The sequence below is a fragment of the Bidens hawaiensis genome, unplaced genomic scaffold, assembly GCF_021521415.1.
Source record: "Bidens hawaiensis isolate Kalapana, Puna unplaced genomic scaffold, B.hawaiensis_p1.1 tig00016125_1, whole genome shotgun sequence".
Classification (NCBI taxonomy): Eukaryota; Viridiplantae; Streptophyta; class Magnoliopsida; order Asterales; family Asteraceae; genus Bidens; species Bidens hawaiensis.
Genome location: NW_027492468.1, coordinates 244,654 through 262,811, shown reverse-complemented (window position 1 = coordinate 262,811; position 18,158 = coordinate 244,654). Strand labels below are relative to the sequence as shown.

The 18,158-nt window shown below is 36.1% G+C and overlaps 2 protein-coding genes and 2 pseudogenes across 2 annotated transcripts; 3 read left to right on the top strand and 1 right to left on the bottom strand.

The window, feature by feature from the left end:
- The first annotated feature begins 426 nt into the window (after positions 1–426).
- Positions 427–2,790, top strand: LOC143550663 (uncharacterized; annotated as a pseudogene).
- Positions 2,791–8,555: 5,765 nt separating this feature from the next.
- LOC143550675 (uncharacterized) lies at positions 8,556–12,326 on the top strand. Its single transcript, XM_077041286.1, has 6 exons — positions 8,556–9,010; positions 10,525–10,988; positions 11,360–11,466; positions 11,558–11,647; positions 11,734–11,910; positions 11,989–12,326. Exons 1-6 carry the CDS (start codon positions 8,556–8,558, stop codon positions 12,037–12,039), a joined length of 1,344 nt encoding a protein of 447 aa, XP_076897401.1. The 3' UTR covers positions 12,040–12,326.
- Positions 12,327–13,294: 968 nt separating this feature from the next.
- LOC143550662 (transcription termination factor MTEF1, chloroplastic pseudogene) lies at positions 13,295–14,528 on the top strand (annotated as a pseudogene).
- Positions 14,529–14,668: 140 nt separating this feature from the next.
- LOC143550661 (CBL-interacting serine/threonine-protein kinase 23-like) lies at positions 14,669–17,836 on the bottom strand. The gene is made up of 14 exons (XM_077041272.1): positions 17,663–17,836; positions 17,519–17,581; positions 16,833–16,904; positions 16,646–16,753; positions 16,421–16,501; positions 16,281–16,334; positions 16,091–16,216; positions 15,898–15,987; positions 15,702–15,821; positions 15,490–15,624; positions 15,280–15,396; positions 15,136–15,192; positions 14,934–15,008; positions 14,669–14,807 (listed from the first exon to the last, which is right to left on the bottom strand). The coding sequence occupies exons 1-14, from the start codon at positions 17,834–17,836 to the stop codon at positions 14,727–14,729; spliced, it is 1,353 nt and encodes a 450-aa protein (XP_076897387.1). The 3' UTR covers positions 14,669–14,726.
- Positions 17,837–18,158: the final 322 nt, after the last annotated feature.

The following is an 18,158-nucleotide window of genomic DNA, read 5'->3' as shown; positions in this document are numbered from 1 at the left end:
GTGTGTATATATATGTCTCATTTAGTTCGTTTCATGAGTTACAGGTTACAAATTATAACCGTTCACTTTACGAGACACCGAATTGTACTGAAACTCTGCCGAAATTTCTAATGAACTTCAACGCGTTATTATTTACATCTTATGTACATGCTCGGTCGTTTTCGTTCACCGATTAGTATCGAAACACACTGTGTGCTTTCGGTTTCGTAGATCAACATCGAGTTCATCGATTCTTAACGAGAAAAACACTTTGTATGTAATCGATATAAACTAGTTTTTAAAAGAGCTAAGGAGTTTCAATCAATAACCGTTATATTCGGATATGAACCGGTTAGGATCCGGTTAACCCAAAGGATCCGAATACCTGCAACAAGTCATCTTCCTCAAACAGCTCAAATCCAACCAGAATAAAACCCTAATTTCACTATGCAACTCATCTTCAAAATCAAAACCCCATTTCAAAACCAAACACCGAAAACAACACTCATTCACACATTCACTTCATGCTCGTCACAAAACCCTAATCACAATCCAATTAGGGCTTTTAATCATCCATTGGTCAACGAAGTCTGCAGACTAATCAATTCAAAGTAAAACTGGACTCCAACCCTAGAACAAGAACTAAGACAATTAATCCGAACCTTAAACCCCTCACAACTATGCACTGTCTTACAATCCCAATCCGATGCCCGAACCGCTTTACAACTGTTCCACTGGGCGGACCGGTTATGGCGATACCGGCACCACCCGGTCGTGTACACCGCAATGCTCGAAATCCTTAGCAAAACTAGTTTGTACCACGGCGTTAAACGCGTTATTCGGTTAATGTCCCGTAGACGGATCACGCTTTGTCCCGAAGCGTACGGGTGTTTGATGATATTGTATGGGCGGAGTGGCGATTGGAGGAAATCGCTTAATGTGTTGTCGGTGATGGAGCGGGCGAAAGTTCGGCCGAATTTGTTTGTGTATAATGTGGCGGTGTATGTGATGGTGAAAGCGGGTAAGTTGGATATGGCGGTGAAGATGTTGAGTCGGATGGAGTTGGTGGATGTGTTACCGAACGTTGTGACGTATAATTGTTTGATCAAGGGGTATTGTGATGCGGGTCGGATACGCGAGGCGATGGGTTTGGTTGAAACGATGCGGGCAAAAGGTTGTGTTCCGGATAAGGTTAGTTATCATACTTTGATGGGATTTTATTGTAAGGAGAATAGAGTTAAGGAAGTTAGGAGTTTGATGGATAAAATGTTGAACGAAAGCGAGTTGATTCCAGACCGGGTTACTTATAATATGCTAATTCATATGTTGTCCAAGTATGGTTATGGATTTGATGCTATCGGTTTTGTTAAGGAAGCCGAAGAACGAGGCTTTTCGGTTGATAAAGTTGAGTATAGTGCGGTTATTCATTGTTTTTGTCAAAAGGGAGATATGGATAAAGCTAAGGAGCTTGTTAATGAGATGTGTGACAAGGGTTGTATGCCTGATGTGGTGACGTATACGGATGTTATTGACGGTCTTTGTAGTGTCGGGAAAGTAGACGAAGCTAAAACGCTGCTTGAACAAATGAGGGAGCGTGGTTGTAAGTCGAGCACGGTTACGTATACCGCTTTGTTGAATGGGTTGTGTGTTAATGGTAGATCTTTAGAAGCTAGAGAGATGTTGAACACGAGTGAGGAAGATTGGTGGGTCCCGAATTCGATAACGTATAGTGTTTTGTTGCATGGTTTTAGAAGAGAGAAGAAGCTGACCGAGGCCCGTGAGATTGTCAGTGAAATGATTGGAAAAGGGTTTTTACCGACACCAGCTGAAATTAATCTTTTGATCCAATCTTTATGTCAAGAAGGAAGACTGAACGATGCGAAGAAGTTAATGCAGGAGTGTCTTAACAATGGATGTGATGTAAATGCAGTTAATTTCACGACTGTCATGCACGGTTTTTGCCAAAAGGAAGATATAGACTCTGCATTTTCGGTTCTTGATGACATGTATTTGAATAACATAAACCCCGATGCAGTGACATACACAGCAATAATCGACGCATTGGGGAAAAAGGGTGAAATAGAAAAAGCGATTGAAATGGTTGATAAAATGATTCACAAGAGTTTAATCCCGACACCTGTGACATACAGGGTTGTGATTAACCGATTTTGTCAACATAATAAAGTAACCGAGTTGTTATCTTTACTAGAAAAGATGCTTTCAAGGCAACCGTGCAAGACTGTTTACAATCAAGTTATTGAAAAGCTGTGTTCTTTGGGGAACGTTAACGAGGCGTATAAACTTTTGGGTAAAGTTCTTAGGACGGCTTCAAGAGCCGATGCAAACAGTTGTCATATGGTTATTGAAAGCTATTTAAGGAAGGGGTACCCATTATCTGCATATAAAGTGGCGAATCGAATGTTTAGTCGGAATCTTGTTCCTGAGTTGAAGTTATGTGAGAACGTGAGTAAACGTTTGGTTGTTCATGGATTGTCACGTGAGGCGGATCAACTTATGCTACGATTTGTTGAAAGAGGAATAATCTCTCCCAAGAATACAAAACAAATGCAGAGATCTTCCACTCGTATTGTAAGGCTGCAACCATGCTAACCAGGTATTCCTGTCTCATTTATAAAGATATCGGTCATTGATGATGAATATGTTAAAAGTAGTTTTGGGTGTGTTCGGTTAAGTTTTAAGAACCTGGTCATTGGTTAATGGTTACTATCTGTAATCCAATGCTGCTGCAGCCGAAGAACCCGAATACCAATCAAAGGCGTAAGGCATATTAGATGCAACTATCTTTACTGACGAGTCTGTGAACCGTTCACATTTTTTCAGTTTTCTATGGTATTTGAGGGTCATAACGGTAGGTGATTTATGTGCAATATCTTTTGGAATAAAAGGGAGCTAACGGAACCTGCACCTGCACGCTGAGCAACGACAGGGATATTACATGGATCAAGCTCGAGCTTGGTTCGTTTCGAGCTCTTATTCTAAAGCTCGAGCTCAGCTCGTTAGTTGTTTCTTAAAGCTCGGGTTTGGTTTGTTTATTATTTGTTAATCTATATACGTGTTTAATTATTTTTATATATTTTGAGAAAAACTTTTAAACGAGCCCAAGCTTGACTTGAGCTCGTGTAGTACCTTAAACGTGCCAAAGCTCGGCTCGAGCTCGACTGAGTGATGTAAAACTAATACGTAGAAATCTAAAAGAGGCAAAACTATAAAAACACACAAGAGTCAGGCTTGGGATCTAAAAAGCTCAGCTCGTTTCAAGCTTTTGCACCCTTAGGTAAAACTTTACAATATGCGGATAAATAAACATATACAATATTGTTTATGTTAGTTGTTTTCAAACAGTCTTAATGACTTTGCAGTTAGAATTTGGATGCTACCTTTTGATGTCTGGAATAAATTTTCAGATTTTGGATAGTGTGTGTGATGTTGCATTTATTTATTATCTAATATGTTTTCTATGGAGTTTCTAAAGTTTATAATAAATCATAACCTAAGTTTTTTATATTATATCATCCGATATATTTGCAAATGGTAATAGATGAAAGATAAGGATATAACATATGTTCTTTTTAGTTTCATTTATAATAATTTTAAGATTTTGAAACCAAATTCTCAGATAAGATTCAATGCACTAATAACCATTCGTACTATTATAAAACCAAACTTTTTTGTCAATATTTATCATCTAATCAGCATATCATGAGACAATTCATTGTACTATAATAAGCATGTTAAATAGTACGATTTGACTAGAGAGGCTTTTGGGATTATTCACTAAGACAAATGAAATTATGTTTGATAAATATGTTTAGAGATATGTTTAATATGGAGATTGGTCATACACCTAATCAAGTCAAAATCAAAGAGAAAGATGAGGGAAACTTTAGGCTGAGGGGTGTGGGGGCTCTAACGGGGGCGCGAGTGGGGGCTCCAGCCAATAATATTGTGACGTGTGGCAGAGAGAGAAACTGGATAAGGTGGGCGTTGGAGCCCCCGCTGGAGCCCCTGGCCCTGGTGTGGAGGGGCTCCAGCAGGGGCTCCAGCGGATTTTTTTTTATTTTTTTATAAATATATTCAAAAAACGTATTATTAAAAAAACTCATAAATTATTAAAAAAAACACACATTAAAAAAAACACATTAATATCTAAAAATAAAATAAAAATTAAAGTACTAAAAAAACATTATTCTTATTCTTCGGCTTGGTCTTCTTCGATCAACCTCTTTCGGATACGTTCCTTTTGCTTTTCCATCAGCATTTGATCGACCGGATTTAGGTTACTGAAGTCTCTTGTAAGGAAGTCCAAATCTCTCATTCGACTTTTTTCCTTTTTGTCATTAGAGACCACCTCCATGGTTTTGTTGAATTTATTGAGGGATTCAACAAGATCGACGATGTTTACGGCTCCCCCCTCAGCCGGTTTTTTCCCCTTGGCGTCCCGTCCCAATGGCCGCCTCCTCGGCGGTGAAGACGTTTCCTCCCCCGCAATGTTTAGGTCGAATCCAACGCGGCAATCCGACCCGGCGGAAGTGCTATACGCTCCAGACGAACTAGTTTTAGTCCGTTTCGGCCCTACTTCCGCATCATGGTCCGGCGCCACAAGCTCAACCTACTTGGAACACCTTTTCAACCTCTCCCACAACTTTAAATCGTCCCACGTCTTCACCGTCCCATACCTCCGCAAACACTCCTGCCTCCACTCTTCGACAGTGAAATTGTAAACCGCCAAATCATCACTGCCACTTGGTCTCATACGACCGGCGTTCCTGTTGAAAAGATTAGTAAACAAGCCGACAAATTTTCTGATTTCGGACCACCGACCCGAAATCATATCGGCGTTTCGCTCTGTACTCCCAACGAGCGTATAGAACGTCTCCCTAACCTTTGTCCAAAAAACCTTGCTTTTTTGGTAGTCGGCTGCAAAATGAGTAATTAAATTAGATTTTTATTTAACTTTTTTATTAAAAATCATTTTTAAAAACGTTAAAACAATTACCGCAACGCCGATCCTCAGAAATGACTATCCAAGCCCGACACAAGGCTTCCTTCTCATCCGATGACCACGGAGTGATTTTCCGTTTCGTCCTCGGAGTCGAAGCCGGTCCCGGCCCGTCCGTTGCAGGTTGTTTTTTCCGGTGGACGCGTCTTCTTGCTCCGGTAGCATCACCGTGTGATTCTTGTGTCTCTGGAACAACAAAGTTAGGAGACGGTTGTATGTTGGATGGTTGAAAGCCGGATGTTTCTTGCGGCCCCGAATAAAACATCGGTTGGTCTGGTGACGACCATAAATCGTCGTCAATATAATCTGAATCTAGGTTTGGGTACCAATTTCCAGACATTTTTGGGTATTATATAGGAGTTTGGGGTATTATATATGAGTTTGGAGATTGAAGTTGTGTTTTGATATGGTTGAAATGGGTTGATTTTGGGGTATTATATAGGAGTTTTTAATGTTTTTTTTTTTAAATCGGAGCTCAACGGCTCTTTTGGGCGGGCCCACCAGCTTTTCCTCTCTCTTCTCCCGCGACCACACTCACGCCTGCCTGGGGGCTCGCGCTCGCGCCCCGTTCGCGCCCAGGTTCGCGCCCCGGTGGTGTGGGGTTAGCGCCTGGGGGCGCGAGCGGAGGGGCTCACGCGCCCAGGTTAGCGCCCCACACCCCTCAGCCTAAGACTAGTATCAAACAATGACTAAACTAAATTTATATTATTATTATTATTATTATTATTATTTTTATTATTATTATTTAATTTCTTAATCATTTATCATCTCCATTATTAGATCAAGATATTTGTGTCCTGTTTGTGTAGGTTATTTGTGTCAATACGTGTAATTCTATTATGTGGTATGTATGTTTTTGTACGCACAAAGAACACGTTTATATTTATGTTTTTTTTAGTTATGAAGAAGAATTGCGCGAGTTTTATATATATATTTTAATAAAAACAATAATATTTTTTAATTTATAAAAAGTTAATAGCACAAAGAGATTGAGCTAGTCTCGGTCACCAAAATGAAGAGAATGAAAACCATGGAAGTTTCAGGTAAAAAAAAGTTTAAAAAACAAAATCAAGATTTTTCTGTAAGCGGTTTTTCCTATCATTTTAAACGGTGTGACTAGCGGTTTCTGGTTGAGTGACTGGACAACATCAAGCCTATACATTGCTATTTGCTAAAGAGATGCTGCCATTGTGAATACCACCAAAAATTTAGCAATGTTGCCATTGTGAATACCACCAAAAAACATTGAGCCATAGAGGTTTGACCCATCAACTGCCGCATGTCAAATTGCCAATGACTACATATAATAATCAATCAAGATTTTATGATTTTAAAATGGGAAATATCTAAAGAGGGATCTATAGAACAAGCAAGATACAAATACAAATATAGTTTTAAATTGAAATATGAAAACATGCAAAATATGGTGATAACACAATAATATGCCGGTAAGGAAATTGTTTCGCACTAATTATTTTATGGGCCACTTTCAAATATAGGCTATGACTTTTAAATAAAAAGAAGATTTAAAGATCACCCTATCCCCCCATTTTGGTCTTCGTCAATGACCATAAGCGTTTATGAGCGGGTAAGGGAGGGGACAATGCGGGTGGGAGTGGGTGCGATAGGTGCATATGTGGGGTTGATGGTCTGGCGAATGTATTACATACATAATAAAAATATGTACATTAAATTTTAATTTTCTAAAAAAATAAAGAGTTTGCGATAGTTCTCATTTGATTATGTTTATTCAATTTTTTTTCGGCTTGCTAGGTATAGGGCATTGTTGTTTGTAGTGAAAATTTTAGAATAATTGGTGGATAAAGTAAATTGAGGGTCGTTAAGTCTAAATTAGGCTAATGGCCATTAGGCTTGAAACCACAATGTGCGGGAGTTCACCCCTCATAATGTGGAACTGTTGTATTTACTAGTTAAATAAGCAATTTCCAACTGGCCAATATTAAGAATCCATGTAAACACTTCTATGACGATGGAGAAGAAAAGGACCACGCCTTGTCGTCTCCATATTGCACCAGATCTGCAAACCAACAACATACTTACTAGAAGGGGACAACTTGACCACCTTCCGACACTCCAGTGTTAGATTTTCATAATAAATTATCACTACGTAATGTATTGATGGAGAAGAAGATACCTTATGATGAAGGTGGAATGCCATTTATACAAGGAACCTATGCTAGAGTTTTCATTATTTGACCCGAATATGGTTGGTCCAGACACAATTAAAAAACATATCTCTACAGTAGTTAAATTTTCTTTCGAACATATTCTTCATTTCAAAATCAAAAAAATATGTTGAGAACTATCTAAACGGTATACTACATCTGTACCCTTTGCTTTATGTGCAAATATTTCATAAGATTCTCATAGAATTCACTATGAGACCATTCCCAGTGGTTTGGTCGGTCAGCCAACAAATAAACAAAGAAAATAAAAATTCAATTTCTCCAACCAACCACCCCTAACTCTGGTTGGATATTTTTATATTATTTGTTTTTAACTTTTTTGCCTTATGGCATGACCTATTGGTTTGATATATATACTTTTTTTTAACTATAATTTTTATTTAATATTATCACATTATCTTATTACAAAAATTATATGTATTACAAACATTTATTAAAAAAAACAATCCTATTTTTGTAATGGAAAATATAAACATGTTCAATATCTACTTCCGATTAATTTTATAATGAAGATGAATAATTAAAGATTAATAATTTATTATTTTTGATATAAAACAATTATTCTTAATATTTGTAATAACATTCATAGAAATAAAATAATCATAAAGCTTATTAATTTAGTTAAAAGTTGATTTGGCTTGGGTTGTTAATGGGAGTGAAAAATTGAGTTTGGTTGGGTCAGTGACGAAGCTTGGACTAAGACACCCGGGGTGCTCAAATTTTCGACCGAAAACGACTAAATTTAAACTACTTATAAAAATTTCGGCCGAAAACGGCTAAATTTTACACAACGTACAAAAAATTTCGGCTGAAAACGGCTAAATTTACACTACGCATAAAAAATTTCAGACGAAAACGGATAAATTTACACTATTACGTAAAAAAACAGTGGCGGTGGCCACCCCAGGCCCTAAGCAACATTCGTAATTGAGTTGTGAATGAGAGTAATCTAAACCCGGTTTCGAAAAGAACGAATTCCATATGGTATAACCCTATAGTTAGGATTTTGTTACAACACACTAAAGAATTATTACACCCACTTTATCCGTTAAATTTAAACGTAACTAACTTTATTACATTATAAACGAAAACAAAGTTTCATAAAAAAGGAAAAAAGCAGCAGCAACAGATGAAATGAAAAAGCGAAACAATTATGAAAAAGCAATCTTTATGTAATCCCACTGTTTCCAAGCATGTTAAGCATCAATCATTCCTCTTGACCCCCCAATAGCGACCTTTCCACCTAAACCATAACCCCCAATTCATTTCATTCTAACCCTAAATAATCACACACATACATCTACACATTAACGTTAATATATTTTATGGATGAGTCCTGGCGGATGCGCATGGGAACATCGTCACCCGCGCCAAGCCGCCGTAACACCACCAATAACAACGCCACCGAAGCGTTAGAACCTAACGACTTTGATGACGTGTTCGGCGGTCCGCCGAGGAGTGTGCTTTCGCGCCAATTCTCGGTGGAAGGCAGGACGACGGCGAGTTTGTTCTTTGAAGATATTTTTAGAAAACCTAACAGTGACCGGACGTTGCCGGAGTTTAGGATTCCGGCGAGCAAGTCCGGTGTACGGTTGAGTGAGGAGGAGTTTTATAGTGATATATTTGGTAATGGTAATTCTAGGCGGTCGAGATCTGTATCGCAGACGAATTCGACTTCGATATCGAAGTCGAAGTCGAAGTCGAATTCGTCTTCGATTTTGAGCTCTGAGGAGCTGAGTCCGTTCCGGCCGGCGGTGGTTGAGAACGACGACGTTTCTTTCTCTACTTTTGCGGCTAAACTCAGGTGGTTGTAGTTTGTGTTTTAGTCCCTGGTGTTTAAGATTGTTATTATTTAGTCCTCTTACTTTTCGTAAAAGTTAGTTATCACTCTTATGAAAAAGGATTAATTTCATTCGTACCCTTACAAACTTGTAAAATATCAACTAAAAGTATCATATATATAACATGGGGTAGGTAGTTGTATATATAATTATACTAGGTTTTATCTCCTGTATTTCGGGGATTGTTTTACATTATTCGTTTCTAAAATCTATATATTTTTTTGGATTTTAATTTTATATAACGTAAGGAAGTCAATAATATACCTAGGGTTTGATAATGAAAGGGTTCACAATAATTAAGATGTTATAACCTGGTTTAAAAGATATCTGAGTTTGGTGAGATCCATGATCTGCTTATTTTTTTTACTATAAAATTGCTTCTTCATTATAAATAATACAATTTTAAATCGGATATTGATTTTTAGCATATCCCTATTTTATAGGATTTTTATATCAAATATTTTGTTAGATTAATTTTTAATATTATGAGATGTTATAACCTGTTTAAGGGCTATCTGGGATTGGTGAGACCCATACCTGTGAATTCGGGTCAAATGCATGAGAGGTCTCCATTTATAAATAAAGCAATCTGGTGGCTTGAGAAAATGTAGGGAGAAACCAGAGAGCTTTTATAGGTTTTGTTCATATATATTTAAGATATATATATCATATATATAACATGGGGAATGTAATTATGTAAAGGAGTTGTTTTGCATGCAGTGTTTTGTATGTTGTGTAATTAGACTACTTGTATATATAATATTATAATCACACTATTTGATTCGCACATTTAGCACGTTAATTTTAATTTGCGTTTGATCCAAACCCTATATACGATAACTTGAATGAATATTTACTTAATGACATTATATTTGTTTAAGCTATACTGAGTGTTAAGTATATGTTTTTTGAAAAACTGAACATTAAAACTTATGGTGTAATCATATTATTTACCAAATTAAAGAAAAACATTATTTTATAATAGAGAGATGGATGGGAAATTAAAATCTAGACTTCAATAGAAATCCATACATGACATCCAATATTTAATTGGAGAAACATACGGAAAACCAACTTTATGTGGCTTACAAAACTGAAACGTGCTCCCCCAATATTTTTATTTAATAGATATAGAAGAAGATGATTTTTTTTATTTGGATTTTGATCGACATCGACGATCTGCAAGCCAACTGAACTGTTGTCTCTCCTCTTTTGTTCTCTCAACAGAAGATAATTGAACAATCGAATGTGTATGCTTGAATCAGATAATATTGCATGATAATCGAACAATAAGCAATCTAATATTTTGAGAAAACCATTGTTTGTGAGTAAAACCGAAAGCATTTAAGTTAAAAATTGGGTGTGTGTATAAATATGTGTGTGATGTTTTTAGTTTTGCATGAATATACATGATATTTTTCAAATTTTTAGAGGTATATATGAAAATTCTCATTATAAAAATTTTAATTTTGTGAAGGCCAATAAATGTGTCATCTAAATGGAACACATCAAAGAAGATGAATGACGTGGATTCGCCCTGCAATTTCGAGTCATTTGAGAGTGATTACATACACAAATTCAAAGGCTGTTATTCTGGATTTACACAGTTGGTTTCATCTCCTGAAATTACTACTTTTGGGCCTAATTCATATGCAAGTGTCAAGGAGTCAAATGAGGATCTGCAAGTCAACTCTCCCGCATCCATAGTTTCCTCATTGAATCAGGATCAAGGAGATGAAACTAGCTCGATCAATGAAGAAGATGAAGATGATGAAGTTATGAGTTCTTATGTAATTGAAATAAATCCTAGTAAAAATAAGGAAAAAATCGGTGAATCGGATGGTGTTGATGAAGCAATTGCTTGGGCTAAACAGAAGTGTAAATCATGTAATTTAGAGAAAGAATGGAACACAAGAGAAGATGAGTGTCCTGCAGTAGAAGGTGATGTAACTAATGATTTTTATTTATGAGGCCATCTATGCACACACCATTTGACATTAATCACACAGTCACACGCACTGTTTCAGTCAGATGACCATTTTGTCCAGAAAATGTCAAAGTCTGACCATCTATGGTCAGACCGGCCGTCCGGATATTTGGCTAAACGGTCGTTCTCAGTTCTCCCCAATAATTTTTAGAGTTTGACCCACAATGATCAGAATGGCCATTCGAATTCTGTTCAAACGGCCGTCTGAGTGTTTAGTCGACGACTGTTTGATGGCGTGAAATCAGATGAGGTGGTGAACCTATAGCATGACCCCTTTATTTATTTGGTTACGTTTATTTATTTACTGTATTTATTTATTTTGCAGATACGGGCAGACACGAATCAAGTGAAGAACCTTTACAAGAACCGGAAAAAGATGAAAGTCCATGTAAACAGGAAGAACTGGAAAAAGATGAAGGTCTATGCAAACAGGTAAAATTTTAATTTCACATATTATTTATATTTATATATTTTCAACAAATATAGTTTCCTTATTAACATTTTTATTTATTTATCAATACAGATGGAACTCGAATTACTTGATGAGGATATAAAGTTATGGTCAGATGGAAAAGAGACAAATATTCGATTGCTTCTAGCGACACTGCATCATGTAAGTGGTTATTTAAACATGTATGCATATGTTATAAACTTATAACTTATAAGTCATGTTAAGTTATTAATCTTGTGTTAATGTAGATTCTATGGCCAAGTAGTGGCTGGGTCATGATACAGTTAAAAAACCTTAAAGACAGCTCAAGTGTAAAAAAGGCTTATCAGAAAGCGCGATTATGTCTGCACCCTGATAAACTGCAACAACGAAGCGCCACAATTTCACAAAAATATGTTGCTGAGAAGGCGTTTCCAATTTTACAGGTATTCAAAGATGTTTGTTCACTGTGTTTTTAATTATGTTCTAAGTTGAACCTTTATACTGATGCGCTTTTTTGTTAGGATGCATGGGCTGCATTTATATCCCAAGATGTTTGTTCGTCTATAAAATGAGAGAGAATAATATACAGATTCAAGAATTCGCATGGACGTGTTTATATCTAAAGAAGAAAACAGAGCTGAAATGACACCGGAAGAATTAGTGGTATTGGTGTGTTTTTTGGTGGTTAATGATGGTAAATGCAGAAGATATAGAAGAAGAAAAAACCAGAGTGTTTGCTTGTATTAAGTGAAGATTCTGACATATTAATTGTATTTTTTGTGTTTCTTTTTTCTTTCTTTTAGCTGTGAAGAGTGTTGTATGGTGTTTACTGTTTAGTGAGACTGGTAATTTAAATAAATAAGTGAATGATTTTGCATTCATTGTATGTATAAAATTGTTTTTAAATTTCAGGAATTCCTTTGTTGTTAACTGTTATTGGGGATTCCACTTTTCCTTGATGCTTATTTCTTTAAATTCTTTTAAGTGTTGTTTTAAGTATGGTTATTTAAAAACTGCCGGAACAGCCCGAACCGTCCAAGAGCAAAATCAGCTGGTTTCGTTTACAGTTTTGAAAACCGGGTTTCACAGTTCAGTTTATGGTTTGGAACAAGATGTGTAAACTGAACTGGTCATAACTATAAAGAAATTAAATAACTAATAATACACTTTTTAATCTATATAATTTAATTTAATGAAAATAAAATTCTTTTTTCACATACAGAAATCTAATAATTAGAATACGTATAAGTATTTTTCTTACAATATATTAATATTATTAACTTAACCAGATTTGTATTATAATTATTTCTTAGTTTTTCATAAATCTTTTAATACTCCAAAGGTAAAACATTTAGTCTTTTTTATGCCTACCATAGACTGAACTTTTGACAATCTAATGATACAATTCCGTACAAGAAAAACAAAAAACAAACCGGCAGTAAAACAAACAAACTGCCAAAACCGAACCGTTTTGGCCAAACCAGCAAACCCAACAGGTTCAGTTAAGCTTTTCAAAAACCATACTTTCGACCAAAAAACGTCATCAAAACCGTTCGAACCATAGACACACCTAGCCTTTATCAGTTATTTTTATCATTGTGAAGGACACTTGACACTTAACCCAATTCAGATGCCCATCAGTCTATCACAATAAACTTTATCAGGGACCATTGATGCCAATTTTGTTAACTCAAAGGTGTCCTACAAGTACATTAAACTTAATAATAATGCATATTGACCTCTTCTTTGACTTCTTTCCACAAAAGATTGGTAGTAACTTATCCATAAAATCATCCAACCACCAATAGCTTTCCACCACAAATCCACCTCACCTCTCACTTTCTACACAAATCACAAAACATATATGCAACCCAAATATCCCACCACCACCACCACCACCACCAATCACCACCATGGCAGCTGCAGCAGCAGTGACACCATTCAACTCATACTCACCTCAAGAACAATCACAACTATCAACACAAACCACCCCTCAACTTTCCAAGAAACCCAAAACCACCCTCCACAAACACCCTCTCTACACTCCACTCCACTCAAAACTTTCCCTCCAATTCCAAGAAAAAATATTATGCCTTGAAGTCATAGGAGTTGATTCAGGCAAAGCACTATCTTTAAACCCCTTAATCCACTCAACTAACTTAACTTCCATCCATAACATCCTCACTTTCCTCCAATCCAAAGGCATTTTACAAAAAGACCTTCCAAGAATCATTGGCATGTGCCCCAAGATCCTAACCGCCGACATAACCGAAGAACTCGTTCCGGTTTTTGACTTCCTAGCACACGATCTCAATGTCCCGGATCACAATTATCGAAAAGTGATCAATAAATGCCCAAGATTACTTGTTTCCAGTGTGCAAGATCAACTAAAGCCTGCTCTTTTTTACTTGAAAAGATTAGGCTTTCGCGATTTACGGGCGTTGGCTTATCAAGATTGTGTTTTGTTAGTGTCAAATGTGGAGAACACATTAATGCCCAAGTTGGATTACTTGATCAGTTTAGGGTTTTCTAAACCAGAGGCGGTTGAGATGGTGTTAAGGTGTCCCGGGCTGTTTACGTTCAGCCTCGACAACAATTACAAGCCGAAATTCGAGTACTTTGAGAAGGAAATGAAAAGGGATATTAATGAGTTAAAGGACTTCCCTCAGTATTTTGCATTTAGTTTGGAGAAGAGAATAAAGCCAAGACATTTGGAGGCTGTTGAATGTGGAGTTGAGATTTCTTTGCCACTTTCGCTAAAATCCACTGATGAAGAGTTTGCAGAGTTGTTGAAGCAGATGAACAAATCAAAAAGTCTGTAACTTATTATTTTTGTAAGTATTTGCAATTGTTGTTTTGGATATTTGTGAAGGTTGAAGATTATCAGAATAACAACCATAACAGTATTATTACATTAGAGTTTATAGTTTAAGTTATGGGGATATAATGTAGGATTAAACAAGAAAAACCGCATTTGGAAATGATCAATCTTTTGTACAACAAAATGTGAAAGCGAAATGGTATTCGATTTGCCTCTTAACCATCTGATTACGAAGTAGGTGGCAGGGCGGCCGCGCCTGCAACAAATGAAAAAAAAGAAAATCAAAGCAAATAAAGAATAATTAAATTTTTCATCAAAAATTGACAAAAAAAAAAAATTATAAGTAAGACCAATATAAAGCGTTCTAACTGCGAAAATTTCAAGATTTTGATGAATAAATGGAATCTTATGGATTCAACGCGCTATTCCAGTTTTTAACTAACCAATGAAATTCCCGTTTGTCTCGTCCTCAGTTCTCCACACAATATCTTTCAATCCAGTTGAGAGATTCTTGTAGAACTGCACAACCAAGAACCAAATATAAGATCAGAAAAAGAACAAAACCATGAATCTATCCTGAACCGTGCAGGTATATAAATTATAAAGCAACTGAATCTGTTATGCGCTTCCCTTAATTTAATTTACCTTATGAAATTCCAATGTATCCCCTCCAGCTTTGCGGACCTCAACCATGTACAGCGAAGGCGCCACTTCAAAAATCTAAGAAACAGTAATGTTGTTTAACGGTAATATGAAGAATTAATTTTTTACATGTAACTAAAAGACTTAATCTTGAACTTTTTTCTTTTTTCTATAAACGACATGACAGATTTAGAAGAAAATATACCTCGGTTGCAACAGACAAGTGGCCCTTACGCCCACTTTTTTCGCCTTGAAGTTTCAACTAAAGTGCAAAACACACAGGTGGTTTAACATTACACCTTACAAAATAAATCAACTTCCACATAAATAAAAATAACATTTTTATCACCTTGTAATTGTTTTTCTTCACATCAAATCCTAAAGGTGTAGCAGCTTCTTCTATTTTTGAAATAATCTCATTGGCAGGACATTTTGATGTAAATCTTGTTTCACGATTCACAAGCCCCTGATATTTCGTTTAATTCCAGACTCAATAAATTCCTTTAAAAAATCAAAAACCAAAATAAAAGACTTGACAAAGGTTATACACATAACATACCATCTGTTTTTCAAAAAGCGAGCTGAGATTTAGACCCTGAGATTTAGAAATAAGCTCAAAGGCGTTCATAGTGACGGGCTGCGCGGGCACGCCAGGCCGTTCATCCCGCTTCTCCACAACAAGAACTGCAGCATCCTATATGACAAAAAGAATCAACTAAATAACTACCATCAAAAGGGTATAATCGTAATTTAACAGGTGAGTGAAATTACCCCAGCTTCGTTGAAAATTGCATCCACATCAGCTAGACAAACATCCTCTTGTTCAAACCTAGGTGGCATGTATCCTTTCTTAAACCATTCATTTTCAATCACTTCAGCTGCTGTGATTCTCTGTCACAAACATAATATTCATATACTCGGTAAAAAGTGGTAAAGAAAGCAAATATATATGATGTTATAAACATACTGTCACGGGATTAGGATCCAGAATCCTTTTAATGAGCTTCTTTGCACTTGAGGAGAACCATGGAGGACAACTAAAGTCAGCTTTAAATATCTGCAACCAAATATATAAACATAATGTTACAAGCTCCTAATTTGTTTTTATAAAAACTAGAAAAAAAACTATAAATAACTAATAATAATAATAATAATAATACCTTCTTGTAGAGGGCGGTAAGGTTTGAATCTTCAAAAGGAAGATATCCAGCCATAAGAACAAAAAGAATTACGCCACATGACCATAAATCCGCCTTAGCGCCATCATAACCCTTGTTGTTGATTACCTAAAAAAATTGGCTTAATTAAAATTACTTAACGGTTTATAAATTAGTTAAATGTGTAGCTTACCTCAGGAGCAACATAATTAGGTGTTCCGCATGTTGTGTAAAGTAAGCCATCTTCCTACAAGAAGAATATCAAGAAACTGAGTTTAATTTTCCTATTTTATAGTATCGACTTTCATGTCTCACATATTAAATATAACTCACTCGAACTTGTTGTGGCAGTGCACTCAAGCCAAAATCAGAAACCTTGAGGCATCCGCTTGCATCCAACAGTAAATTTTCAGGCTGCAAAAACATCATATGGAGCATTAATCGTTAAAGCTTGAAACAATATTATTACAATAATAACCTAAACTTTGAGCTAAACAACTTTGGCACTCTGATAAGTTTATTCATAAGTAAATGTTAAAAAAAATTCACAAAGATGACCTTAAGATCTCTATGAAAAACGCCCCGGCTATGGCAGTAATCAACTGCATTAATGAGCTGCTGAAAATACTTCCTTGCTTCATCTTCTTTAAGTCTGCCTCTAGTTGCCTTAAGAATAAAGTTAGAATCTCGTATTAGTAAGCTCATTGTGAAGACTAAGAAAATTTCAAAGTTACCATCAACTTACAACTTTGTCAAATAGTTCACCACCAGTCACAAATTCCAAAACGATGTAGATTTTTGTCTTGCTTGCCATAACCTACAATAAAGCATGTAACTTTAATCACACATGTTTCGTGAGTCATGACTAACACAAAAAATATGCGTTTTAATGCTAAGAGCCTAGTTAATGACAAACAATTATACTTATAATAATTGAGATATTTATATCGAGTAGTTTTCGAAAAGGGATTGTCTTGATCGATAAAGATACGCCGGTTTCTAGACATAAACATCCATGATTAATGCCAAGATCCTAATTTCCATATGCTAGAAGAAAAATTAAGGAAAATTAAAACATAAACGTGCTAAATCACTATCACTATAGGCATATATAATAGATTAATTTAACCGGGCTCGCAAACCATGTCTTCTCGTGTTTAACAGGTTAGAGACGACGTGATTAATACAAGTATCAAACATGAAAACGACTCGTGTAACACTTGGCTTTGGTGGTTTGAGCGCGTCAGTTATATGTTTTATATATCAAGAACCCTAGCATCGTAATTTTAATTATTTTTTAAAATACATAAAATTGCATAGTGTACTTTTTTGCTAAACTAGGTCTTATCGTATATTAAACAGGTACCCAATTGTCAAGCCCTAATTATTTAAAATAACACCAAAAGCAAGCAAAGTAACAAACTAACTAACCTCATACATACGAATCACATTCGGGTGTCTAATCAGTTTCATAGTCGATATCTCCCGTTTGATCTGCAACAACAAAACAACCCGATCTAACTTCAATCCGATCCCTTAAAAAAGTCAAACAAAAGTCAACACCACAATTCTCACTTGGGTAATCATCTTATGCTTCAACACCTTCTCTTTATCAAGAATCTTGATCGCCACATGCTCGCCCGACTCAATGTTTCTCGCAAACTTCACTTTCGCAAACGTCCCTTCACCGAGCGTGCGGCCGAGCTCGTACCGTCCGACCCGGGTTCTCGAAGGCCGCGAAGACGCCATTTTTTTGGTTCTAACCCTAACCCTAATCTTAATCAATCAATCTTTCCGTATATTCCCACGAATCCCCCAATATAAACTTAATCTTTATTATTAATATTCCGAATCAGTTAGAGATATTGATACAGGTACATATACATATACAAATACCATCCATTTTTGTTACCACCACCACCAAGATTCTTTTCTTGTGTGTTTAATTTATTTAAAAGAAAAGAAAAGAAAATCAAGATCTTTTCTTTTTACAAGGTTGCCAAACTTGAGATCTTGCTACACTCATCTTCCTTGATTTCAAGATAATAATATTAATAAAGCAAAAGCAAAC

Bases quoted from the DNA above. Each gene is read 5' to 3' on its own strand.
- LOC143550661 (XM_077041272.1), bottom strand. From the start codon at position 17,836: ATGGCGTCTTCGCGGCCTTCGAGAACCCGGGTCGGACGGTACGAGCTC. The intron at 16,905-17,518 runs GTTAGTTAGTTT...GCTTTATTGTAG, and splicing joins ATGTGATTCGTATGTATGAG to GTTATGGCAAGCAAGACAAA. The intron at 16,335-16,420 runs GTGAGTTATATT...TTCTTCTTGTAG, and splicing joins CACTGCCACAACAAGTTCGA to GAAGATGGCTTACTTTACAC.
- LOC143550675 (XM_077041286.1), top strand. From the start codon at position 8,556: ATGGGAACATCGTCACCCGCGCCAAGCCGCCGTAACACCACCAATAAC. The intron at 11,467-11,557 runs GTAAAATTTTAA...TTATCAATACAG, and splicing joins ATGAAGGTCTATGCAAACAG to ATGGAACTCGAATTACTTGA. The intron at 11,648-11,733 runs GTAAGTGGTTAT...GTGTTAATGTAG, and splicing joins TTCTAGCGACACTGCATCAT to ATTCTATGGCCAAGTAGTGG.